The 27,763-nt window shown below is 43.8% G+C and overlaps 1 protein-coding gene across 1 annotated transcript in view; it reads right to left on the minus strand.

The window, feature by feature from the left end:
* Positions 1-27,763, minus strand: part of ncapd3 (non-SMC condensin II complex, subunit D3) — an 86,429-nt gene that overhangs the window by 21,897 nt on the left and 36,769 nt on the right. The window contains exons 15-24 of the mRNA XM_070894387.1: positions 27,011-27,145; positions 24,745-24,965; positions 24,398-24,589; positions 23,588-23,682; positions 20,513-20,628; positions 11,570-11,677; positions 10,231-10,345; positions 6,900-7,007; positions 5,611-5,849; positions 4,438-4,517 (exon numbers count right to left, since the gene is read on the minus strand). Of these exons, the coding sequence (XP_070750488.1) occupies positions 4,438-4,517; positions 5,611-5,849; positions 6,900-7,007; positions 10,231-10,345; positions 11,570-11,677; positions 20,513-20,628; positions 23,588-23,682; positions 24,398-24,589; positions 24,745-24,965; positions 27,011-27,145 (1,409 nt within the window). The remainder of the gene's footprint in view (positions 1-4,437; positions 4,518-5,610; positions 5,850-6,899; positions 7,008-10,230; positions 10,346-11,569; positions 11,678-20,512; positions 20,629-23,587; positions 23,683-24,397; positions 24,590-24,744; positions 24,966-27,010; positions 27,146-27,763) is intronic.

Consider the following 27,763-nt stretch of genomic DNA (forward strand, 5'->3'; position numbering starts at 1 on the left):
GACTGGTCACGAAAGTAAAAGCCCATGGGATCCAGGGCAAAGTGGCAAGTTGGATCCAAAATTGGCACAGATGCAGGAAGCAACAGGTAATGATTGATGGGTGTTTTTGTGACTGGAAGGATGTTTCAGTACTGGGTCCCTTGCTTTTTGTGGTATACATCAATGATCAGACTTGAATATAGGGGGTATGATTAAGAAGTTTGCAGATGATACTAAAATCGGCTATGTGGTTGAGAATGAAGAAGAAAGCTGCGAACTGCAAGAAGATATCAATCAACTGGTCAGGTGGGCAGAACAGTGGCAAATGGAATTTAATCCGGAGAACTGAGGTAATGCATTTGAGGGGGGCTAACAAGGAAAAGGAATACACAATAAATGGTAGGACACTGAGACGTGTAGAGGAACAAAGGGACCTTGGAGTGCATGTCCACAGGTAGCAGGCCAGGTAAATAAGGTGGTTAAGGCAGCATAAATAATGCTTGCCTTTATTAGCCAAGGCATAGAATACAAGAGCAGGGGGCTATGCTTGAACTGAATAAAACACTAGTTAGGCCACAGCTGGAGTACTGTGTGCAGTTCTAGTCACCGCATTATAGGAAGGACGTGATTGCACTGGAGAGGAGATTTACGAGGATGTTGCCGAAAGTGGAGAATCTTAGCTATGAGGACAGATTGGATAGGCTGAGTTTGTTTCCTTGGAACAGAGGAGACTGAGGGGAGACCTCATTGAGGTGCATAAAATTATGAGGGGCCTAGATATAGTGGATATAAAGAGCCTATTTCCCTTAGCAGAGGGGTCAACAACCAGGGGACATAAAGTTAAAGTAATTGGTAGAAGGTTTAGAGGGGATTTGAGGGGAAATTTCCTCACGCAGAGGGTTGTGGGGGTCTGGAACTCACTGCCCGAAAGGGCGGTAGAGGCAGAAACCCTCACCACATTTAAAAAGTACTTGGATGTGCACTTGCAGTACCATAACCTGCAGAGTTACGGACCTAGAGCTGGAAAGTGGAATTGGGCTGGATCAATCATCATAGGCAGTCCCTCGCAGTTGAGGATGACTTGCTTCCACATTAAAAATGAGTTCTCAGATGACTGTTAAGTCCAATGCGGAAACTAGTGTCTCTGTTGCAGGTTAGACAGACGGTAGTTGAAAGTACGTTGGTTGAAGTGCCAGTTTTTTGAAGTGCTTGGGTTGTCGTGCCCTCCTTCCACCATATGCGCTTGGTCTCTGCTTGCTCCCGGCGAAGAGACTCGAAGTGTTCGATGCCCTCATGGATTATTCTCTTCCACTTTGAGCGATCTTGCGCCATGGATTCCCAGGTGTCGGTGGGGATGTCGAACTTCAAGGAGGCCTTGAGGGTGTCCTTGAAGCGTTTCCTCTGCCCACCTGGGGCTCGTCTGCCCTGTCGGAGCTCCGAGTAAAGCGCTTGCTTAGGGAGTCTCGTATTGGGCATATGGACTATGTGGCCCATCCATCGGAGCTGATCGAGTGTTGTCAATGCTTCGATGCGGAGGATGTTGCCTGCACGAGAACACTGACATTGGTGCACCTATCCTGCCAATGGATTTGCAGGATCTTCCTGAGGCAGCGTTAATGGTACTTCTCCAGTGCTTTGATGTGCCTGCTGTATATAGTCCATGTCTCAGAAGCATATATGAGGGCAGGTATCACTACTGTTCTGTAGACCATGAGCTTTGTGCTGGTTTTCAAACATTCTATTCCTTAGGCAACCAAAGGCACACTGAAAGCGGTGTTGAACCTAGTCATCGATGTCTGCCCTTGTTGACAGTAGGCTCCTGGAGGTATGGAAAATGGTCCACTTTGTCCAAAGCCTCACCGGGGCAGTGCTGTGTGGCGGGAACAGGTTGATAGAGCACCTTTGTTTTACGGATGTTTAGTACACTCTGAATGTGTTGACGATGGTTCAGAGTTCGTCCTCCGAGTGAGCGCAGACGCAAGCCTCATCTACATATTGTAATTTGATGACAGAGGATGGCACTATGTTGGATCTGGACTGAAGGCAACGAAGGTTGAACAATTTCCCGTTTGTTCTATAGATTATCTCCACTCCAGCGGGAAGTTTGCTGACAGCGAGTTGTAGCATTGCACGTTGTCCAAGGCCGCGCCTGGATTTTGATGACCGGCGGGCAGTGCTGTGTGGCGGGGTCAGGTTGGTGGAGGACCTTTGTCTTACAGATGTTTTGTATGCCTCGGTGAAGATGTTGACGATTGCTTGGAGTTCAGCCTCTGAATGTACGAAGATGCAAGCGTCGTCCAGATACTGTAGTTTGATGACAGAGGGCAACATCGTCTGTATGACCGACACAAGACTCCCAAAGCAAACTCCTACATGGCAAGCGAACCCCAGATGGGCAGATAAACTTTTCAAGGACACCCTCAAAGCCTCCTTGATTAAGTTCAACATCCCCACCGGCACCTGGGAATCCCTGGCCCAAGACCGCCCTCAGCGCCCTCCCAGCATCTGGGAGGGCGCTGAGCACCTCGAGTCTCGTTGCCGACAGCATGCACAGACAGCGGAAGGAGCATGTGGCAAACCAGACTTCCCACCCACCCTTTCCTTCAACGACTGTCTGTCCCATCTGTGACAGAAACTGTGATTCCCGTATTGGACTGTACAGTCACCTGAGAACTCACTTTGAGTGGAAGCAAGTCTTCCTCGATTGAGGGACTGCCTATGATGATGTAGCATTGCAGCAAGGAAGATTGAGAAGAGCATTGGTGCAATGAGACAGCCTTGCTTCATCCCTGTTCATACATGATTTGGGTCTGTGGTAGATCCATTGGTCAGGATCACAGCTTGCATGTTATCATGAAGCAAGCGGAGGATGGTGACAAATTTTTGAGGACAGCCAAATTTGAAGTGTACACTCCATAATTCCTCATAGTTGACGGTGTCAAAAGCCTTTGTCAGGTCAAAGGCGGCCATGTATAGAGGTTGGTGTTGTTCCCTGCATTTCTCTTGAATTTGTCATGTGAAGATCATGTCCATTGTGCCCCTTAGTGGGCGGAATCCACATTGTGACTCTGGGAGGAGCTCTTCTGCCACAGGGAGAAGACGGCTGAGGAGGATTCTGGCGATAACTTTCCCTGTAGTAGACAGCAGGGAAATTCATCTGTAGTTACCGCAATCGGACTTATCTCCTTTCTTGAAGATGGTCACAATTACAACGTCTCCGAGATCCCCTGGCATGCTGGATAGCCTCTTGCTGGCTGGCACGAACACGATGGGCCGAAATGGCCTCCTTCCATGCTGTAAACTTCTATGATTCTAGTTACTACTTCGCCAAAGTAAAGGTAAACCCAGGTTGGAACTTCAAAACATAGCAAGATGGTAGGACAAGAGACACAAGTAGAAAAGGGAATTTAGAGAAGATCTCAGTAAAAATGGCTTTACTGAAGATGCTAATTGTTTGGAATGTTCTGCCGAGGAAAGTAAAAGAAAATAGAGTTGTTGAAAAATCCATTTGTTGCCATGGTGTCGAAAGGGCGAGTTTCAATTGGCCAAATTACTTTTCCTCACCCATAAGAGTTTATATTAGAGGACTTGACATGCTGGATGCTGAGAGACTGTTTCCCCTGGAGAGTCTAGAACTAGGGGTCAAAGTCTCAGGAGGAAGGGGCGGCCACTTAAGACCCAGAAGTAGAAATTTCTTCACCCAGAGGATTGTGAATCTTTGGAATTCTCTACCCAAGAGGGCTGTGGATGCTCAGTCGCTGAATATACACGAGACAGAGAGAGATTTTTGGGCACTAAGGAAATCAAGGGATAGCGTGGGAAAGCTGAGTGGATGTAGAAGATCAACCATGATCTTATTGAATGGTGGAGCAGGCTCGAGGGGCTGAATGGCCTACTCCTGCTCCTAATTCTTTTTTTTCTTATGTTAACTATCCTTTAAGTTATCTGTGCTCAGCTGGTCTCATAACTGCACATTGAGCTAATTTCAAGGCTATAATACAATTTAATTAAGTAACTATTTAAAAAAAAAGCTAATAGCTATAGACAGTTCACCGATCAATGTGTTGCTGTGGTAGATGCAAACTTATGTTGAACCACAACAATGCACTTCCTAATGACTGGTGCAGGGCAACACTGCCAGGGAGAATAGACGACAATTCATCTAAAAATAAAACTGCATACAAACTTAAAAATAAGTCAACATGGGAATCTTAAATAAAAACAAAATATATGAAAGTTCACATCATTCAGAATCAGGAGTTAAACAGTTAATGTTTCGAGTGGATCCTTTATCGGAGTGGTTTTTTTTTTTAAGAATAGTCTAGAAATCATTCAGCCATATACACCATGACATTCACAAACCTTATGAAATTCTATCCATTGTGGATTTAACATGCATCCATTCTTAATTTTTTTTTGATACCTCAAGTAAACAAAAGATAAAACAAAGCCAATTACCTCCGTATACTTTCATCTGAGTCCACCAGAACACTCACAAATCTGAAGAAAAGGGAACCCTTCCATTTTATAAACTCTTCCTGCAAAAAGAAAATATATAAACATTATAAGACTGGTAGGTTCCTTGCATTCTAAATGAGTGAAATTATTCAGTTCATCTTTCATTTGACTGATTTTGCCTCATCAGCAAAGGTTGGGTGACCAGGTTCAGCTGCAAAAGTCTGAGGGCTGTGTTGGGTACCACAAATATATCAGCCTAGGACCCACATATGTCTTGGTCCCACAAATAAGCCATAAAATAACCTATGACAAGAAATTAAACCTGCGACCTCTACCACCTTGAAGGACAAAGGCAGCAGGTGCCTGGGAACACCATCACCTCAAAGTTCCCCTCCAAGTCACACACCGTCCTGACTTGCACATGTATTGCCATTCCTTCATGGTCGCTGGGTCAAAGTCCTGGAACTCCCTCCTCAACAGCATAGGAGTCCCTTCGCCACAGGGACTGCAGCAGTTCAAGGTGGCAGCTCAGTCCCACCTTCTCAAGGGTAATTGGGGATGGGCAATAAATGCTGGCCTTGCCAGCGACACCCACATCCCGTGAACAAATGTTTCAAAAAACTAGCTCCAATAGGAAGCAGAGGTGGAAATGTCCAATAATAGACACGAATCAAGGATATTTTGTGTGATGAGGAGTTTGCACAGAAAAGTACTCCAACTAAACTTCCTTCTCTTTCAAGAATTTGGGTTGTTACAAAGAAGCTATTATTTTAAGCAATAATGTCTAGTTTTGATAAATGGCAAACATCTATTGCAACTAAATTTGAAGATGACAAAATAAAGCATCTGAATGAGAATCAGGAAATGGTTCAATCTTTAATACTCCAAATGATTGGAAATCAATACTAATATTTAGCAGTGTTTTCTTCTTAATTACATAAATGCATCGTGACTGTGTGGGAAATCAGTTCTCAACAATTTTATTCCAAAATGTAAGATATTTAGATAAATGCCACTTAAGATTTATAATAGGGTCACTGTTTAAAGAGAATACACAGATTACAAAGTAAAGTAGTAACTCAGGATTAGGGATGCGGAACAGAGAACTATTCACAAATATAACTGTGTCAGTTATTTGATCTTGTATAATAAAAGGGCATGCTCCTTGCTCACCTGGAGTAAGTTGGTCAGCATGACCAGAGTCTGTTTGCGGATAAAGGGGTCGTCATCTTTTAAGCACACAGCAATGTTAGGAATGTACCGATCTACCATACTAGTATATCGCATACAGAGGTCACACATGATGATGATAACATTATTGCGAACTGCAACATTTTCGCACACCTCCAACTCGCGTGCGAGGGCAGCGATGCATTTCTTTGCTAGATCTTCATGCTGTAGGCACAATTTTCCTGTACAAAGTAAAATAAGGTAATACATCATTACTATAAAAATGTATAGTTAAGTCTGAAATGTCGTTGCCAAGACCGGCATGCAAGATGAGATTGTTTTTTTAATTTCCATTGAGACTTGGTGGTCAGCAGGCTATCTGATTGCAAATAGCATCAAAACTTGGCGTACTCATGTCCTCCCGGCATCTGCAGAGAGAGACGATCATAGTTTCAATGTTGGCAATCAAGAGTATACCCTAACCGATTGATTCCCGCCCCCGCCGCCCCCCCCCCCCGCCCCAAACAAAAGCACACTGTGGCGAATTGCCCAGTGAGATTCACAAGCACAGCTCAGACTGGGAATTGAACCATAGTCTACCTGGTTTTTACGGCCCAGTTCCAATCCATAATAGTTTAAGATTTTTTTTATTAAGCTGCAGAAAAAGTGACATCAGCTCAACAAATTCAATGTGAACTTAAAAGTTCTAAAATGGATAAGAGAATATGCATCTCTTAATTTCTGTAGGGTCGTGATTAGGATTTTACTTCTGAATTTCCTGCATTTAACAAAACAATTGCTGATACAGGTAAATGAGATGTAGGATCACTCATCTCAAATTGACACAGTCCCAATTGTCAATCAAATAATTTACAAAGGCCCCTCGATGTGTCAGCACGTTTATCCAGTGTGCAGCAAAGTCAAATATTTTCTGCTTTGAAGGGGTCACCAACCTGAAACATTAACTCTGTTTCTCTCCATAGATGCTGCCTGACCGGCTGAGTATTTCCAGCATTTTCTGTTTTTATTTCAGATTCCAGCATCCACAGTATTTTGTTTTTGTAATCCCTGCTTTGATGCCAGGTCTTCGTTAAGTTACCTGATCTTAGCTGATGTGCTAATAAAGACATAATTTGACTACAGCACCTTTCATTAGGGAGAATATAAACAAATGACAGTATTTTCAATCTTGATCACTACATAGCCGTTCCTACTAGAAATGTACAAATGTGGAATATATTTGTGGAACGGAAGAAACTTGTTCTCGCAAACCTAAGCTGAAAGGGTCTTACCCAGAGTGAAAAATGCATGCGCTCGGATAACAGAAGGCACAGCAGCAGGTCCGGAGAACTGAGAAAGGGGCTGTGAAGCTGGAGGATTGCCACCATCTAAAGCAACAGCTAAAGAATAAAATACAATTCAGAAACCTAGTCACTTATGGTCGAGTAAAGAAAAAACATTTAAATAATTTGACAAATCAATTGGCAAGAGTTTTTCCAAGTCAAAGACCCCTCCCCACATCAAGATTTGCAACCAGGAATCTTTAAAAATAATACAACAAAAAAACCCAGGTGATTTTAAAAACCCTTGGCATTCATTTCCTCTCTGCCATATTACCAATATCTATGTCAACACTTTTTAAAAAAAAAAGCAAAGGCAGTCTTTTGAAATATACTAAGTTCCCCAGCAATTAAAAATTGCTCAAGTGATACAGGAGTGGGAGGTCTAGACTTTACAATTGTAACATTGACCATAACTCAATCATTTTAAAATTACAAATTAGATTATAAAATCTCGGTCACCATTGCTAGGTCATGATATCTAACACCTAATTGGCCTGACCAATCATACAAAAAAAAAGCCAGATTCTGACCTGAAGTGTGAACAATTAAACTTTGACCTCACCCAGTGTTTCCTCAAAGGCAATTAATCTCTGCGGTCTTAAACAGGGAAACATCAGAATCATATATTGTACTGTATAATGCACCTGTCTTTATATAATGCCTCATCATCCAAATTACTGTAGGGTCCCTTCAAAAGATTTTGAATGGCATATTACAGACCGACTTTCTCTCAGTTACTATTCTAAAGCAGACAGCGATATGGTAGATCAGAGACGCAATGCTAGCCAAATTAAGATGCAAGGGCCCATGTTTCAAAAATCAGTTCATTGTTGAATGAATGCTAGGAGAACCGCCTCTGTTGTTTCCATTACAAGCAGCATAGTAAGGCTTCTAATTATGAATATAGTTTGTATTCAATATTGTTCACTTAGCTAGTAACTATTCAATAAATCTATTTAGAATCCTATGATCTAAGCCATTGTCTGATGATGCTTTTAATCTTCTGCCTTCTTTAAATTGAGAAAATCATACAGGGGCACCTGCTATATCCCATAAATTGGAATACATTGACGAGGGTCATCTTGTTCCTTTGTGCTTGCTACATTTATTTAGATATTGATCAAATAAAGATGGGTTGTAAGCTTGAGGGTCATCCGTGAAAGACCCAAACTTTAACAAAACGATATAGCCATTCCTCACATTGTAAAAACTAGCCACAATAAACTATATTTTCCGCAGATAAAAGTAATGTTAGCACAATGGAAAAAAAAAAGTGTTCTATATCCAATACTGTAACAACTTTGAAAAAAACTTTAGGAATTATATTCAAACAAAATAATAATAACTTTTATTTATTATAGCGCCTTTAATGCAGTAAAACATCCCAAGGCGCTTCATAACAGTGTTACAGACAAAACAGATAAATTTGACACCGAGCCATAAAAGAAGAAATTAAGGCAGATGACCAAAAGCTTGCTTAAAGAGGTAGGTTTTAAGGAGTGTCTTAAAAGGTGGAAAGAGGGGTAGAAAGGCGGAGAGGTTTAGGCAGGGAGTTCCAGAGCTTAGGGCCCAAACAGCTGAAGGCACGGTCACTGATGATTGAGCAGTTATAATCAGGGATGTGCAACAGGGCAGAATTTGAGGAGCGCAGACACCCTGTAAGGTTGTGAGGCTGAAAAAGATTCGAGATAGGGAGGGGCAAGGCCATGGAGTGATTTGCAAACAAGGATGAGAGTTTTGAAATTGAGGCGTTGTTTAACCGGGAGCCAATGTTGGTCAGAAAGCACAGAGGTGATGAGTGATCGTGACCTGGTGCGAGTTAAGACACGGGCTGCTGAGTTTTGGATTACCTCAAGTTTACGTAGTGTAGAATGTGGGAGGGCAGCCAGGAGTGAGTTGGAGTAGTCAAGTCTCGAGGTAACAAAGGCATGAACGAGGGTTTCAGCACGAGAAGAACTGAGGCAGCGGTGGAGGCAGTCAATGTTACGGAGGTGGAAAAAGGCGGTTTTAGTTATGCCGCGGATTTCTGCTCATCCAGTATTGGATGTCGGACAACCAATCTGACAATTTAGAAACCAAGCAAGTGTCAAGAGAAGTGGTGGAGAGGTAGAGCTCGGTGTCGTCAGCATACACGTGGAAACGGACTCGTATTTTCAGATATCATCGCCAAGGGGCGACATAGAGATGAGAAAAAAAAGAGGGGGCCAAGGACAGATCCTTGGGGGAACACCAGAGGTAACGATGCGGGAGTGGGAAGAGAAGCCATGTTCTGACTATGATTGGATAGATAAGAATTGAACCTGGAGAGTGCATTCCCACCTAACTGGATGATGGTGGAGAGGCGTTGGAGGAGGATGGAGTGGTCAACTATTTCAAAGGCTGCAATCAGGTCCAGAAAGATGAGGAGGGATAGTTTATCTTTGTCACAGTCACAAAGGATGTCATTTGTGACTTTGATGAGAGCCATTTCAGTACTGTAGCAGGGGCGAAAACCAGATTGAAGGGATTCAAACACTGAATTCATGGAAAAATAGTCATGGATTTGGGAGGCGACAACACATTTAAATACTTTGAACAGGAATGGGAGGTTGGAGATGGGGCGATAGCTTGCAATCAAAGTGGGGTCAATAATTGTTTTTTTTGATAGGAATGATGACAGCAGATGTAAAGGATGGGGAATAGTCCCTGAGGAGAGAATCGTTAACAATGTCGGCTAACATGGGAGCCAAAAAAGGAAGTTGGGTGGTCGGCGGTTTAGTGGGAATAGGGTCGAGGGACCAGGAAGTGGGTCTCATGGACAAGATGAGCTTGGGGAGATCAAAGAGAAACTAGAGAAAGATATGAGTTTAGGGCTAGGGCAGGTGGGAGTCTCAGATGAAGTTTGGCCTGGTGGGCTAGGTGAAGGAAGGGAACTCGCAGAGGCAGCTGATCGGATGGTCTCAATCTTTGAGACAAAGAAGTCCATGAGCTCCTCACCTTGTTGGAGGTGAGTGTGGTGGAGACAGAGGAGAGGGGTTTAAGGAGACTGTTAACAGTAGAGAATAGTAGCCGGGGGTTATTTTAAAGCTAAAGAGTCTGCCCTTTAGCAGTACACGTTTGGCAAGACCAACTGCAATCAGTTGCAATCAATTTCAAGATTTATTAGTTCCAAAAGGTGAACCACTGAACAGCTACAGCTGTAACAAAGCAAGTCTATTTTACAGCAGCTTGGGTTATACATCAACTTCACAATATTATCCGGCATAACAGGATTTCTAGAAAATAAAGTCACAGTTCTCACCAGGTGCTAAGCTGGAAGGGGCAGCAAGAAACGACTGAACCAGCAGGAAGATGCGCTTCTCAACTTTTGTAGGGCATAGCTGTGCTACTTCGCCAAGTGTGAAAAGGTACTTCACCTGAGGAAACACAAGATGTTGCACTGAGACCTCAGTAATTCTCAAGATGCAAAGAGAAGTGCAACATACTCTTCCAGCACCAGGAATTCTATGCAAGATGCAAGTGTCACTTGGGAGGACAATCAAGCACACCAAATAACACGCTTTCAGAAAAACTGTGTGTTCCCATATTGGCGAGAGAAATGGAATGAAAACGTAAATTTACTCGATCCAATAATGTTGTGTGGGGTGCACAATGCTCTTATATTCATCATCTCAAACTGCTCCCCACACAACTATTACAATGACAGGCCTGTAACTAGCAATACTGCACCATAGTATTTTACGGCTTATAATTCTCTTTCCCAGAGGGCAAAATCTGCAATTAGAATCATTGAATCTTACAGTACAGACGGAGGCCATTCCGCCAGACGTGCCTGTGCGGCTCTCTGAAAGAGCTGTCCAATTCAGTTCCCACACCCCAGCTTTTATCCCAAAATCCTGCAAATTATTCATCTTCAAATGCATGTCCAATTGCCTTTTGAAAGTTATTATGGAAGCGGATTCCACCACTTTCATGTAGTGCGTTCCAGATCTTAACAACCCCGTGTGTGAAGAAATTTCTCATTTCCCCTCTAGTTCTTTTGCCTATTATTTTAAATCTATGACCTCTGGTTACCACTTGCCAAGGAAATAGTTTGTCCCCATTTGCTCTATCAAAACCCCTCAATTATACTGCTCGCCATTTTTCACAACTCAAGTGGGCACAATATTAAAATTTCATCCATTCATCATTATGAATTGCCAGAGTGTGATTGCATGACAAATTTACACTCCCTTTACTTAAACCGTATTGATCAGTGATTTGAAGCCTTAAAAACAAAGACAAAAAGCTGGAATGTTTTCTTTCATTCTTTGAATATCCATCAACTTTTCATTACAGTTTGCTTTATATCTCTCGAATGTTCATCTGCTGTTAATCGGCATGAATGCTCTGCGACAAGCTACAATTCATTACAATTTATCCCAAGGATAGGTGCTATTCTTTAAGAGACAGGTTCATGTTCCTACCCCAGCATTTCATGAGTGACAAAGATAATTATTCACAAAATACTTAAGGTTGCAAGACTCTAATGCTGCTTTGATTGCAGCCTTTATTTTGATGAGCATAAAATGTGAGAGTCCGAGTCAATTTATTCAATTTTTATAGCAATCTATTAAATTCAGTTGAATTCTGTCACTTACCAACATATTTTCATCCATACATTCAGCTGCACCCTCTCCAAGAACTATATTAGAGATGTAAGACTCGCACGTCAAGATTAGCTTTCCACACACCCGATCTAGCAGGACCTAATATAGAAACACTACATAACTATATATGCTGCAGAGATTTTATTCCAACATTATAACCCCCTTCATACATCACAACTTACACTGGTTAGTGCATTGTAAAAGTATACATCCCAATGTGATGCAGAGAAAAAAAAAACAAGGCTGAGCAGTAGAAGTACCTGAAGAGATGGCAAAAAGTATGATTTGTATTACCACTTCCTGCACATCCATTCTATTAAGTGGTCTTAATCTGGATTCTATCATTCGATTATTGGTCAACTAATGTTAGATTTCTTTTTAAATTAGCCATCTCCTTCGAAACCCATTTTATACATACATTAAACACTTCGGGCCCAGTTATCTGCGCCGTTTTTTTTTAAGTGCGTGCCGCTTTTTTTGGCCTAAATTAAAATATCCAAGTTTTCCCAAAGATTGTGCACCTGTGTAACTCAGTTACAATTTTTAAAAAGTTTTTTTTGCATCATGGAGGGCGTAACCTGATGTCTGCACCAGTTTTTCACATTGAAGCAAGTTTGGCTGACTTACATTTTTCCTAGGACGGCGTATGTGACCACTCCCAAAAAAACCTTCTGGGCACTTAAGAAAAATGCCATTGTTTTTGTGAAGTTTTGGAGAAAGTCAAGAACACATTAAATTTCCAACATGAAGCTTAATTTTTTTTTAAACTTGAAACCCAGAAAATGAAAGTCCAATGCAATTCCTAAATTTTTGATTTTTTTTCCCCCAAAGTGCTACGCCACCACCAAACATCTCCTCACCGGGCTCGAGGGTCCGCCAGCAGAATCGCTCCCTCGCCCAGACACAGGGGCTCGGCATCAAAAGAAGCCTGGGTGGGGGGGCGGGCGGTGGAAGCCGAACTGAAGGGATGAGAACCCTTACATTATGCAGCAGCATCAAAAGAAGCCCGGGAGGCGTGATATTTGCCGAGCCCATGTCCGGACGAGGGAGCGATTCTGCCGGCCAACCCTTGAGCCCGGTGAGATGATGTTCGGTCAGTGATGGGGTGGTACTTTGAAAAAAATCCAAAATTAAAGAATTGCATTAAACTTCATTGCCTCAAATGTTCCTGATCAAAGCAAGCCTAATGCACATGCGCAGACGTGGGTGTGGTCCAGCCTAGGGCGTCGACCTTAGAGAGAGAGACAACAAAGAAGCTTGTTCTGCTGTTTGCTTATTGCAACGGTACAATTTAATCTATGCATCTGGATTGTTTCAGGCCACAACTGGGGATGTGTGCGCCATTTCTCAGCATGCAACACATATCTGCAATCAGCAGGTGACTGCTGCACTATATGCCCAGAGGAATGATAAAGTTCCCCATGACCGCCCAGGCAATGTGTGAAAGGGCTGTGGCCTTCTCCAGGATTGCTGGCTTCCCAATGGTACAGTGTTGCATTGATTGTACCCACATCGCCTTGCGAGCAGAGCACCTTTGGAGGATTCCGCGATGTACAGGAACAGAAAAGGCTTCCACTCCATTACTGTGCAGTTCGTGTGTGACGACATGCATCACATCATATCAGTTGATGCAAGATACCCTGGGAGCACCCATGATGCGTTCATCCTACACGAGAGCATTATATCTGCCATGTTTCAGCAGCAGCCAGAAGGACAGAGCTGGCTGCTGGGAGACAAAGAGTACAGCCTCCCCACCTGGCTCATGACGCCCCTACGCGTAACCCGGACGGAAGCTGATCGGGAATAAAACATATCGCACATTGAGACGCGCAGCATAATAGAGGACCACTGGCATCTTGAAACAGCGTTTCTGATGCCTCGACCATTCCAGAGGCTACTTGCAATACTCCCCTGAGATTGTCAGTCAGTTCACTGTTGTGTGTTGCATGCTACATAACTTAGCCATCATGAGGCAGCAGCAGCTGGTAGTACAAGACCCACCTGAGGTGAGAGTGGCTGATGAGGAAGATGCAGATGACAAGGACGAGGAGGAGGAAGGAGGGCGAGGAAGCCATGCAACTACCTGAACCCGGAGCACGACAGCGAAGGAGGTCGTGCCCCTTTAACGACTGCTCGAGCCTTGTGCCAGCAGCTTATCAATGAACGCTTTGCTGCCTGAAGGCTCAGCGGCAACTATTCCAAATGGACTATGTTTACTGTTTGGACCTGTTTCGTAATGTTGTGTTGATGGAACAAATAATGGAAATTATTCTTCTTTACTTCAAAAAGTTATGTTAATAATGGAACAAACAATGGAAATGATTCAGTTACAATTTAAGATATTTTATTCAAAAGTTTAACACTTGTTTGTACTTACCTTAAATAAAAATATTCTCAGTTAAGATCACTTACAAACTCTAGGATCAATTACAAACTTTGAAACTTGTAAATTTACGTAACTTACAAAAACCTTTTAATTTGAGAACAGTTACAACAGTAACAATAATAACAACAGCAGCAAAGAAAGGCTGCACCCATCTCTCCTCCACCTTAATGAAGACCACCCGCTGTGCTTGGTCTTGTTGACTCCACCTCTGCCCGCAGGCGGTGATGTAGCATTTCTCGGGTTGGTACCAAGCTTATTCTATCAAATTTCTCGGGTAATGTCTACTTCTTGATTGGGGGGGGGGGGGGGGGGGGCGGGGGATCGGCAGGCGGTAATGTGGAAGGCCCAGCTTGGGCTTCCTCAGAGGCTGGTCTGATTTTGGAGAGGGAGTGGAAGTTGATTCTGTCAATGGGCGCGGGGTCTGGGCATGTTCCCTTATTGCAGCAGCTAGCTCTGACATTCCCTCCCTTACGTGTCCTGACAGTGTCTCAGCTACCTCCCTCATGTTCGCCAATAGTTATCAGCTACCTGCAACATTCCCTCCCTCATGTGCCCAGCGTTACCATTTCTCCTCAAACTGTTGTTACTTCTCCCGACAGTCCCGATACCTCATCACTCACCCCACTGATGATGTCCAGGGATGGTCGCGTAAGGTCAATGCTCTTCGCACTCATTGCCATCGTCTGAACCACATCTGTTAGATCCTGCATCTCAGGAGAGCACCGTCGAGCTCTCCTTCCCCTCCTCACCCTGGGTGTGCCTCGCTGCATCCCACTGGGACCCGCAGCCTCGGACTGTGAGAATCCATGGAATGTCTCAATACTTGTACCACTCAGGAAAGGGCCTGGTACCTCAATGGGTGGCACCTACACCTCCTCCAGAGTGAGTACAATAGTGTGGGCTTCATCCATCACCTCTCCCCCCGCCCCGCCATGCTCTTGGTCTGGAAGGTGGGATTGGAAGATGTTCTCCTCTTCAGGCTTGTCCGTGTCTGAATCTTCTTCTCCATCAGTTTCAGCCTTGTCATGGTTGGCTGCAGGTTCTGCAAAATATAACAGAACAGGCAAATGGTTAGTAGCAGAGGGGGCAGGATGGCATGAGTAGGCACAGCGCAAGCAGCAGGCTCATTTGAAGGACCACGATGAATGATAGCACATTGCATCAACCATCATAGGCAGTCCCTCGGAATTGAGGAAGACTTGCTTCAACTCCCAAAGTGAGTTCTTTAGTGGCTGAACAGTCCAATATGAGAGCCACAGACCCTGTCTCAGAGGGATAGATAGTCGTTGAGGAAAGGGGTGGGTGGAACTGGTTTGCTGCACGCTCTTTCCGTTGCCTGCGCTTGATTTCTGCACGCTCTCGGCGTTGAGACTCGAAGTGCTCAACGCCCTTCCGGATGCACTTTCTCCACTTAGGGACTCCCAGGAGTCAGTGGTGATGTCACACTTTATCAGGGAGGCTTTGAGGGTGTCCTTATAACGTTTCCGCTGCCCACCTTTGACTCGTTTGTCGTGAAGGAGCTCCGCATAGTGCACTTGCTTTGGGAGTCTCGTGTCTGGCATGAGAACTATGTGGCCTGCGCAGCGAAGCTGATCGAGTGTGGTCAGTGCTTCAATGCTGGGGATGTTAGCCTGGACGAGGACACTGATGTTGGTGCGCTTGTCCTCTCGGGATTTGTAGGATCTTGCGGAGACATCGTTGGTGATATATCTCCAGCAACTTGAGATGTCTTCTGTACATCGTCCATGCCTCTGAGCGATACAAGAGGGTGGGTATTACAGCCCTGTAGACCATGAGCTTGGTGGTAGATTTAAGGGCCTGGTCTTGAAACACTCTTTCCCTCAGGTGGCCGAAGGTTGCACTGACGCACTGGAGGCAGTGTTGAATCTCCGCATCAATGTCTGCCTTTGTTGATAAGAGGCTCCCGAGGTATGGGAAATGGTCCACGTTGTCGAGGGCCGCGCCGTGGATCTTGATGACTGGGGGGCAGTGCTGTGCGGCGAGGACAGGCTCGTGGAGGGCCCTCGTCTTAGGCTTTTAGCGTCAGGCCTATGCTTTCATATGCCTCAGTCAATACATCGACTATATCCTGGATTTTAGCCTCAATGTGCGCAGGCAACGTCCGCGTACTGTAGCTCAACGACAGAGGTTGGGGTGATCTTGGACTTGGCCTGGAGGCAGCATATGTTAAACAGCTTCCCTCTGGTTCTGTAGTTTAGTTCCACTCCAGCAGGAAACTTGTTACTGAGGTCGAGCATGGCAGTGAGGAAGATTGAGAAGAGGGTTGGAGTGATGACGCAGCCCTGTTTGACCCCGGTCCGGATGTGGATTGGGTCTGTAATGGATCCGTTGGCAAGGATTACGGCCTGCATGTCGTTGTGGAGCAGGCGAAGGATGTTGACAAACTTTTGGGGGCATCCGAAATGGAGGACGCCGCTCCACAGACCCTCGCGGTTGACAGTGTCAAAGGCCTTTGTAAGGTCGAAAAAGACCATATATAAGGGCTGGCGCTGTTCCCTGAATCTCTCGCGCTGCAAAGATCATGTCCATTGTGCCCCGTAGGGGACGAAATCCGCACTGTGACTCCGGGAGGAGCTCCTCAGCCACAGGGAGAAGACCATTAAGGAGAACTCTCACGACAACTTTCCCAGTGGCTGATGCAGGGAGATTCCCATGTAATTGCCGCAGTCAGACTTGTCCCCTTTTTAAAAAAATGGTCACGATCATATCATCTCTGAGATCTCCCGGCATGCTCTCCTCCCTCCAGATGAGAGAGATGAGGTCATGTATCCGCGCCAACAGCGCCTCTCCGCCATACTTTAGCGCCTCAGCAGGGATTCCATCTGCTCCAGTAGCCTTGCTGTTCTTGAGCTGTTCTTGGGCTTTTCCGACCTTGTGCAACGTTGGGGTTTCACTGAGGTGGTGGCGGGTCGCATGCTGCGGGATGGAGTCGAACACTCGAGTCAAAGGCTGTTGTAGGCATTAGGCACCTACTGAATATATCTAAACTCATAAAAGTTTAAAGTGGCCACACATAAAATGGCTGCCCAGGCATGATGGGAAATCAGGTAGTCAAGCTGTGAACTATTGACTAAGGCTGACCGAGCAATAACCCTGTGAGGCCCACTGCCAGGAATGCCTTGGATACAAGATAACTATAACAAACCATTATAACTCCACACGGCAGAGCCCCGAGAAATAGAGATAAGAGGGGCCTACATCACATAACGAGGGCATGAATCAGCCCGAGCTGACAAGAACCGAATATGTAACTCTAATAAGGAGGCTACCCAATGCCAGCATCCAAGGACAGTAAGATAAGAGGCGCCCAGGCCATGTTACAAGACACATGAGTCATCCCTAGCAACACACCCCTTAGCAATACATCTCTTGGCAACACATGAGCCACTTTACGTTTAGAGACTAACGCTATTGGTCTAATGTAACTGTAGTAAACTGTTGTATGTAACTGTAGTAAACTGTTGTAAAACATAAAGATCCATGAAACCCTTTGTTCAGTGGAGAGAAGCCTGGATACAGTCCTGAGACTTCCTCCCCGCTGAGCGTTAATAAAGGCCGCATTGGCATTGGAACCGACTCTGAGTGTTGCGTGATTCTTCTGAGAAAACATTCACGCTAACAAAGGCAGAGTCTCGGTTGAGGAGATCTTCGAAGTGCTCCTTCCAGCGGCCCCGACAGCCTCGGTATCCTTGATGAGCGTTTCCCCATTCTTGACCAGCAGTGGGGTGGGGCCTTGGGAGTTTGGATCGTAGGTGGCCTTGACTGCGATGAAGAATCCTCGCATATCGTGGCTGTCGGCCAGTTGTTGTATCTCCTGTGCTTTCACCTTTAGGTCCGGGGTTTTTCCTTGAGCCGCCTATAATGTTGCTTTGCTGCTCCCGCGTTGGGTTGTTGCTCGAGGCTCAGAAATGCTTTGCGCTTGTGATCTATTAGTTCTTGGATCTCCTGATCATTCTCATCAAACCAGTCCTGGTGTTTTCTGGTTGAGTGACTAAGTGTCTCTTCACAGGCACTGGTTAAGGAGGCCTGGAGGGCAGACCAAGCGCTGTGGGCATTCAGCATCTCAGGGTCATCAAGGCATGCCAGGTTAGCTGTGAGGCGCTGGCTGTATAGGGCTCTCTTAGCTGGGTCTTTAAGTGCCCCGACATTGACTTTTTTGCGGCACTGCTTCTGCTGTCCCCTCCGCTTTGGGGATATGTTAATGCCGATGATGGATCGGATTAGGCGGTGGTCCATCCAACAGTAGTCAGCTCCTGTCATGGCGCGGGTGATGCGCACATCCTTGCAATCCTTGGCTCGGACGATGACATAGTCCAGCAGGTGCCAGTGTTTGGAGCGAAGGTGTTGCCACAATGCCTTGCATTTGTCCCTCTGGCGGAACAGGGTGTTGGTGATGAGGAGTTCACGTTCTAGATATTTTGTCAGGAGTAGGGTACCGCTGGAGTTGGCTTTCCCTGCCCCCGCTCTGCCAATCACACCTCCCCAGAGGGCTGTGTCTTTGCTGACCCTGGCGTTGAAGTCACCTAAGAGGATCAATTTGTCACCCACGGGGACGTGGGACAGGAATGTTGAGAGGTTGGAAGAAAAACCCTCTTTGGTCTCATCCGTTGCATCAAGTGTTGGGGCATACGTACTAATGACTGTGGCGCATTGGTTCTGGGATAGGGTGAGCCGAAGAGTCATGAGGCGTTCGTTAACCCTGAAGGGGGGGGGGGGGGGGGGGGGGGTCCTTGAGGCGGTCGACCAGCTCATTTTTGATGGCGAAGCGGACTCCGTGAAGGTGGCGTTCTTCCTCTGGTTTTCCTTTCCGGAAAAAGATGTAACCTCCACCTTGTTCCTTGATCTGACCTTCCCCTGTCCGCCGGGTCTCGCTTAGGGCGGCGATGTCGATGTCAAAGCGTCTAAGTTCCCAGGCAACTATGGCAGTGCAGCGTTCCGGTCTGTCACTGTTGGAGATGTCCATGAGGGTCCTGACGTTCCAGGTCCTGAACTTCATGTTAACGAAGTGGAAGATGCCTGTGCGTGAGGTGGCCGTTGCACACTGGCAACCACACGGGCTCAGCTGAGGAAGGTCTTGGTCCAGTGGTAAGGGGGTCCAAGACGACTGGAGACCAGGCACTGCTGTATGAGCATAATTGCCTATGACGAGATGTTGGCCGCAAAGCATAGCCGACAAGAGACATCTCCATGAACCTAAGCATGGCATGCTTGCGCAGTACTTAACATTTAGCAAAGCCAGACTGTGGAATTTGCAGGACTTACCCTCTCCCTCGATTGTGGGCCCAGCTTGTGCAGTTCTCCAGGCAGGACCCATCAAAGCAGTGACACCGTCTTCCAAGGGTGCAGATTTGCCGGGCCTCCTCCTGTTTGAGTTCTTTCCCTTTTGTTGTGTGCCACATTCCTCTGCAAAGATGAAAATATAACTTTTTAGAGAGGGTGTCTTTCTGCTGGGTGGTACATATACAGATGATCACATTTACAAATGCAATTTCAGTGAATAAATGAAAATATTACTTACCGTATTGATACTTGACCTGCACTCTTTTTGCACTGTCCTCCGGACCTTGAGGTGGTCACCATTGTACAGTAATTTTCTGCAAGTTGGTTCCAGCATTTCTTCATTTCATTTTAGTGAAACTTTTGTGTGATCTCTGCTGATGTCCAGCTCGTGCCATTTGGCCTCAATTACAGTAACTAGTGCCTCCACTTCATCCTGAGAGAAAGTCTTGGTCCTTGAACCGTGCTGCATATTGTACTGCAGCTCCAATTTTTCCAATGAGAATTAAAGTTCTCACACACAACTTGTTCTTTAAAAATGGCCGAATGCAGACCAGGAGCTGTTCTGGCCATAGGAGTTACATCAAAAACTTCATTTTTTTCCCCCGCGCATACGCAGAAGGGGGGGGGGGGGGGGGGGCGGGGGGGAGGAAACATTATTTTTTCGGTGCAAACATTAGGCTCCACCCCCCCCCCCGCAAAGCTAAAGGACAGACTGCGCGGTGCCAATTCCAAAAGATAGAACGGGTAAACTTGCAAGTTATTTTTTTGGAGTAGTCGGGGCCAAAAAAACAGGCATAACTCTTGCAAAAACGGCATTGGGGAAAATTGAGCCCAAGAGGAAAATTAAAGTTGTCCCATGGACCAATATAATTTTGCGTCCAAGATTCCCCAGTTACTGAACTCCCAATTTCACTCATGTCTTCGGAGGAGTGAGGAAAGGCACTTCCTACGAGGGAGAGAAAAATCAGAACTCTCAACCGTTTGTAGGAGTCCCAGAAATAGCACTTGCGGAGCTCTAGAAGCAGGCTACCCACCTACGCAGAATCAGATGTACTTTTTTTTTAAACTGCTGATTATAACAGAGTCCTCAGTCTGGAAACATTTCACAAGCACCAACTTCAAAATTGCAATTGATCCATTTTGTTTTCTCAACATTCTTACTCATATTTTATGCCTGAACAAGCTTTAATTATTTCTTTAGGAGACTGGAAGTTTATTCATTTCTCATAGTATATTTGTAAACCCACCTGTGTCTCCTCAGGTGTCTCACACTGGGCATGACAGAGCTTGTACAAGGTCTCAACTGCAGGACTAATGATTTCTGGAGGAGAGCAAAAGACATTTATCCAATTCTGGACCTCATCTGCAGAAAAAGTATATATTTAGTCGAAGAACATTTTTATAGATAAAGTTGTTGTTAACAGTGACCATTATAAATCTCGATCAAAGAACAACAAAACACTTCTTATAGCAAATTTGACTTCAATCCTTGGCAAAAACACCATGTTGCTTTTCATGTCCACAATCAGCAAACAATTCTGAGCTAAGTATATTGCAGGTTCGATCCATTCCTTCTACTCTGTCACAATAACACGACTTAGCCAAGAAAAACAACCTATTATTACACAAAAGTTACATTTATTTTCAACACAAGTCATCTGATTGCATCCCGAATAAAAATGCCAATTTGGTGACAAATTGTATACAATTTTGTGCCATGAATTTGCTCTCTCTAGTTAGCAGACGGAGACGGTCCAAAAAGAATTTCACAATTGACACTTGTAGTCAGAGTGAGGAAACCTTTGTCGCATCAGTCGGTGGATTTGAAGCCAAATGGTAGAGACCAAAAATAACACAAGCTGAAAGGCGAAATTCAATAAATTCACCAACAATGGCACTAAATGGAACAAAGACGTGCAACAGTACAAAAGGCACAAACAAAGTTCATATTAAAAAAAAAAACAGTGAGAATACTTCAGTACAAACAGCTTTATTGCTGTTCATGTATCAGAAAAACAAAATTCATGCTGTGATAGCAAAAGCGCAGCAGCATTAAAGTTCAAAGCTAGTCCCTAGTCACTGTAGGCAAAATTTCCTTTGTGTCAGGGCAGGATTCCCCTCAACAAGCAAGGGAAACCTCTTATTTAAAGCATCTAAAGCTCTTTTACTGTAATTGCAGACATATCATTGGCAATTATATAACATTTCCAGCACAGAAACAGGCCATTTGATGTTCTGATGTTTATGCTCTGCACGACCTTAGTATGAACAATATATAATCAGTAATCACTTTCAACAGAGGTTTACCCAGCTCATTACTTTATTATCTGTTACACAACCCATCTCAGCATTCGCGCTTTCCCCAACCTTTCCAGTCTCACATGACAAGTTTCCATGCTTCCCCCACGAACCTCCATTGTCAATCCGTCCCCTAGAAACTCATATTGCTACGCTCCCAAATGTAACCTGGGAAGTAGCTTCAAGTTCTTTAAAATGCCTTCTATGCTTCAATATTAAAAGTACAATAAGCACTTCAAAAAACTTGTAGCTGGTTCCTGGATCATGGGCACATATGCAAATGTGGCACTTTCTCAGCAGCAACTTGCAACCCTACTCACTATTCAGACACCAGCATCCTCCTCTCAGTACTCCAACTGGTAGCAATCCGCTCCCTGATGTTTCCACACGCTACCGCAATTCTGGTGCTCCCACACCAAGACCAACCACTGCCACAACCGTACGGAGTGGTTTGCAACATTCTGTTTCAAAAGGCATTGAAAACTCCCTCATTTTAGTCCTAAATGGCCGACCCCTTATCCGGAGACTATTTCCCCTTTATCTAGACTCTGCAGGAGAAACATCTACCCTTGTCAATCCCCCTCAGAATCTTATGTTTCATGAGATCACCTTTCATTCTTCTGAACTCGACAGTATAGGCCAAATCTACTCAATCTCTCCTCATAGGACAATCCTCTCATCCCAGGAATCAATCTAGTGAACCTTTGTTGCACTGCCTCCAAGGCAAGTATATCCTTCCTCAGATGATGAGACCAAAACTGTACACAGAGGTGTGCTCTCACCAAAGCCCATACAATTGTAAAAAGACTTCCTTACTCATGTACTCCAACCCCCTTCCTAATTGCTTACTGTACCTGCATGCTGACTCAGTTTCCTGTACAAGGACACCTAAATTTCTCCGAACACCAACATTTAATAGTTTCTCACAGTGTAAAAAAAAATTGTTTTTCTATTCTTCCTACCAAAGTGAATAGCCTCATTTCCCCACATTATACAGTTTGAACCTCCCTTATCTCACATCCTCGGGACCTGGCCTGTGCCAAAAAAGGGATTTTTCTGGATAAAGGGAGGTCAGCCCCAGGGGGGGGGGGAAGGGGTCGGTGTCCCAGGTGGTCCAAGAGTGTAGGCGCGGGCCTCCGGCGGGCTGTAGTGTCAGCGCGGCCCCAAAGTCAGGGTGGAGGTCGGCTGAGTTCTGCCACCAGAATCGTGCCGGACGAGGAGTGGTGCCGTTAAGGGAGTCTCGGATAAGGGAGTTCCAACCTGTACTCCATCTACCACCTTATAGCCCACTCACTTAACCTGTCTCTATCCCTTTGCAGGCTTTTTGTCCTCCTCACTTTCCCATCTAGCTTTATATCGTCAGCAAACCTGATACATTACACTCGGTCCCTTCATCCAAGTCATTAATCTAGATTGTAAATAGCTGAGGCCCCAGCACTGATCCTTGCAGCACTCCACTAATTACAGCCTGCCAACCTGGAAATTACCTGTTTATCCCTACTCTCTGTTTTCTGTCCGTTAACCAAGCCTCGATCCATGCTAATATATTACCCTTAACCTCATGAGCCCTTATCTTGTGTAACAATCTTTTATGTGGCACCTTATTGAATATTTCAAGCATTGTTTGCATGATTTAAGGCTATGAGCAAAAGATCATTTGTGATTTTAGGTCTTTTTTTTTTTAAAAAAGTGATGCTTAAAAAAGATAAATCTAGGTAGCATCTGATGTTTCAAGTGAAATCTCATAGCCTGTCAATCAAGTAGCTGAAGTTCCATAGAAGCCTATATGGTGATCCAACACACCAAACTTCCTAACCAGCCCTAAAATGGCCCCATCACTAGCACATTGACCAAGGAAAATGTTGCCTTCAACACCCCATACCAAAGTTAGAGACCTGCTCCTGACCATTGAGAGGTCTGCTAAAGATAGAGTACCCCTCCAATACAATTTCAACAGTTGTCCTGACCCTCCCCCCACTAAATGCATTAGATTAAAAAAAATAGAATTATTGTACTTCACTCACCTATCAACTTAATCCTCATTGCCTCAGACAAATGCTGAGCAATGTGCCCTATGACACAGAGAATGTGGCTTGTGCTATTGTCTATATTCTTTGACCTGCAAATATTCGAGAAAATAATTTCAGATTAGTGAATTGAAAATGTTGTGCTGCACTGGCATCGTGTGAGATTTCTGATACTTAACATGTTGTATCTAGCATCTTGTTTCCATATTATTTCACACAATAAACAGTCCCTCACATTAAAAAAACATAAGTCGGACCAAGTCATATACTCATCCTAAACAAGGTCATGAGATCAATGCATGAGCATGGTGCCGATATTTAACGATAGGCCACTATATCTATGAATTATAAACTAGGTTTCTGTCCTAAAGTTGTTCAAAGCTTTAAAAAAAAACACAATCAAAACAAAAAACCTGAAATAACAGCACAGAACACTTTCCAAATAGGAATGTTCTCAGGATTATGGGGCAGGGGCAAGAATTATATTAAGAAAACTATGCCACCTACTGTGCACTAAAGGGAAGTACCCACTGAAATGCAAATGTTTTTTTAACAGCTACAGGACAACAGCTATAATCAGTAGGTCTGTATGCCTCTGATGAATTTGTAGCACTGGGATTTCAACAACGGTGAATCAGACATCGAGTACCTTCCAACCTTATTAAAGTGAACTCCTACAGTAGGTAGTATCTGAAAAGTTTGAATGACAAGAAAGCTTTTGAAAAACAGAACAACCGAAGTAGATTATATTTTACAACTTATTGTACATATATAGTACAGCAGGAGTATTTCTTACAAATTACAAACCTGTAAACATCATCCCAAGAGACTATAATCTTCGCATAATCCAACTTCGGGGATGATCCTGCAACTTTTGAAAGCAGCATCCAGGCTGCAGGAGCATGCTCAGTCTCAGTGTGAGAGATAAGGGCCTTTATAAATGTTGAATTGAATTTATTTTGACGGGACCACAAAAGGAAAGCTTTGTTCAGATAACGACTACAGAGGAGAAAGAAAATTACATATAAATAGATGTCTCAAAAGAAAGATGATATATGAAGATCGATATGCTATAAAAAAGCTCTCCAGCATTTCGCCAAAAATGTTAACAATTTCACATGAGAAATGTGTAAAACACCCCAATAAGCATTTACCAAAGCTCTTGATTCTCAACCGCAAGAAACGCCAAAATATCCCAGGCCAATCTTTGATATTTGTCTTCATCGCTGAACTGTCTGTAGTCCTTGATTTGCTGGATTATCACTTGGTTCAGACACTCCAGTGCTTTTTCCTGTATAGTGGTCTCAGAGTCAATTACAACAGGGATGACTCCATTCACCCAAGCCTTCTGCAGCACAGGGTTATTGGACTGAGCCTGCAAGAAACGTACATGAAAGCAATCTGAGCATTAGGGTACAATCCTGAATTAGTTACAGATTTGAAATCATATATTCAGTACCAAACAAAATAGGTTCAATTAACATTACCAACTTTGTTTGCTATTAGATGCGATTGAGGGTCTTTGTAAATACTACAATTCAAAAGAATACTTTCAACTGCACATGGTACCATCTTGGTCTACAAACAAGTGCTGTAATTCAATCTAAAACAGAAGTCAAATTTTTAATGGTACTAAATGCATCACGAGCTCATTCTGCCCAGCTCTGAACAGTTTCCAAATATATAGCACTAGCCAATTAGAAATTTGGCAACATATATTTTTGGAAGATGTTCTCCCCATGCCCCATTCCCCAGTAAGGAGGGCACACAGGAAACCTGGTTACAGCTATCAGCCAATGGCTGTAATCAATTCCGCAAGCAGCCACTAAAAAATACATCAAGACAATCTAGAATCAGCTGTCCAAGTTTCCATTGCTTCCTGAGAGGGAAATATCTGTCTCCTGTGAATGGTATGACTGACATCAGAAGTTCATGGTTGTTCAGTAACCCACAGGATTCAGTCTGTATTTTACCACTCTGTGGTGCTATCTAATAACATGCTTAATTATTTTGATTATTAATGGTACTTAACCACCTTATAAAGAAGAAATTATATTCAAAACATTTCATAGTCTAACATTTTCTTTTTAGGGAAACTTGTGAATTATGCATGTTTTTCAAATTATCTTATTTTTCTCTCTTCAACTCAAGCCTGCCCTTATTGGAAGTGTTTTCCATAGCTGAGCACAGATAAGCACCCAGATTCCACACTTTACCAACTGTGCATGAGATGGCTGTTTGGAACGGTGACTCAACTTCTGATTTTCTACGAATGAAAATCAAGACCGTCTTGCATTTATATAGCGCCTTTCACCAACACCGGACATCCCAAAACACTTTACTGTTAATGAAGTATTTTTGAAGTGTCATTACTGTTGTAATGTAGGAAATGCAGCAGCCAGTTTGCACACAGCAAGCTCCCACAAACAGCAACGTGATAATGACCAGATAATAGATTGATTGAGGGATAAATATTGGACAGGACACCAGGGATAACTCCCCTGCCCTTTTTCGAAAGAGTGCCATGGGATCTTTTACATCCAACCGAGAGCAGAAAAGACGGCACCACCAACAGCGCTGCACTCCCTCAGTACTATGCATAATTATGCTATGCGTAAGCAACAGCTCTCCATTCTGCAGCAAGACCAAAAGGAAATCACATACCTGAACCAATGTCTGGTCACTTTGTGGTATAATGTGCTGGTACCTACCGGGAGACTAGGCTGTTCAGGTTTTCTTTAGGACAGACAGGTTATTCTGGAATTTTTGCAGTTTAGATTCAAAACCAAAACATCCTGTGTTACTGGCTTTGGCCATTAACATTAATTCAGCTCACTTACAAACAGTGATTATAGCACAGGAGGCTATTTGCCCCATCAGGCTTGTTCTCGTGCTAGCTCTTCAAATGGAGTTATCTATTTGCATTTGTCTGCCGTATCCCCATTTTGCTAATTGCTCCAAGGTGGTACTCTGTGTCATCAGAACTAAACAAAATTCAAAAAAAAATCTAGATGCACAGATATTTTTCAATGAAATACACCTTCAAAACAACGTAAAATTAATCAAATACTTTAAATTGCCTTTCACAAATGCGGAAAATAATGGAGAAACTTCAGTTAAAGGCTAATAGTCCATACACACCACTATTTTTCTATCAACCACTTTTCCAACACAGATTTTTGCCTGGACTTTGTATGTTATTGTCCCCAAGTATTAAAGAATGGGAAAGAAGGTATGTTAACGTATCAGAAAAATTCACATGCATTTCTGTTTACTGAACATAGGCACTGGTAAAGCAGACACTTATTTCAAACAGGAAGTCATCTTTCAATATCAGAATTTTATAAAGTCCTCCATGCATTTATTAAAAATGTTTGCATTTACATGTGTGTATGCATCCAGATCTGAAAAAAACCTTACCAACACAAGCTCCGTGATTGACTGCAATGCCTGCTTGCGGACAGATGGGGCAGGATCTCGACAACGATCCTGTAATGTTGACAGATCTTCTTCGGTGCAGAGGAGAATATTGTGTTTTAAAAGGCTTACAAACACCTGGAACACAAAATAGCTGATTTGCCAGCATATTCGTACACCAAGAGATGGAAAGCTAATTAAGCACTAATTAGCATTCAGCGACAAGCATTATATATTTTATTTCGTACAAACCTTCTCTGGTCGACAGTTGTTAAACTAAAGGAACAGTGAACTAATTTATTTATTTAATGTAGAATTTAAGAATGCACACCCATGTATTATACATAAAAACTTGTTTTGTTTTTGTCTTAACAGAGTTCATCAATCTCTGCCAATTTTCTTTGGAGGGGGAAGTGAGAAAAAATATTAAGATGTGTACAAACTAAATTTTGTATATCAGACCGGATTTTTTGATGCTCTGACCATGATGTGGATGTGGCTCAGAAAATCAGCAATAATCATGGCTGATTTTAACCGTCATATTGATTGGACAAATCAAATTGGTCAGGGTAGCCTTGAGGAAGAATTCATAGAGTGCATAAGGGACCGGTTCCTTGAGCAGTATGTAATGGAACCAACCAGGGGGCAGGCTATCTTAGACCTGGTCCTGTGTAATGAAACAAGATTAATAAACAATCTCCTAGTAAAGGATCCCCTCGGAATGAGTGACCAAGCATGGTTGAATTTCAAATTCAG

This window comes from Pristiophorus japonicus, chromosome 11 (genome assembly GCF_044704955.1).
Source record: "Pristiophorus japonicus isolate sPriJap1 chromosome 11, sPriJap1.hap1, whole genome shotgun sequence".
Lineage (NCBI taxonomy): Eukaryota > Metazoa > Chordata > Chondrichthyes > Pristiophoridae > Pristiophorus > Pristiophorus japonicus.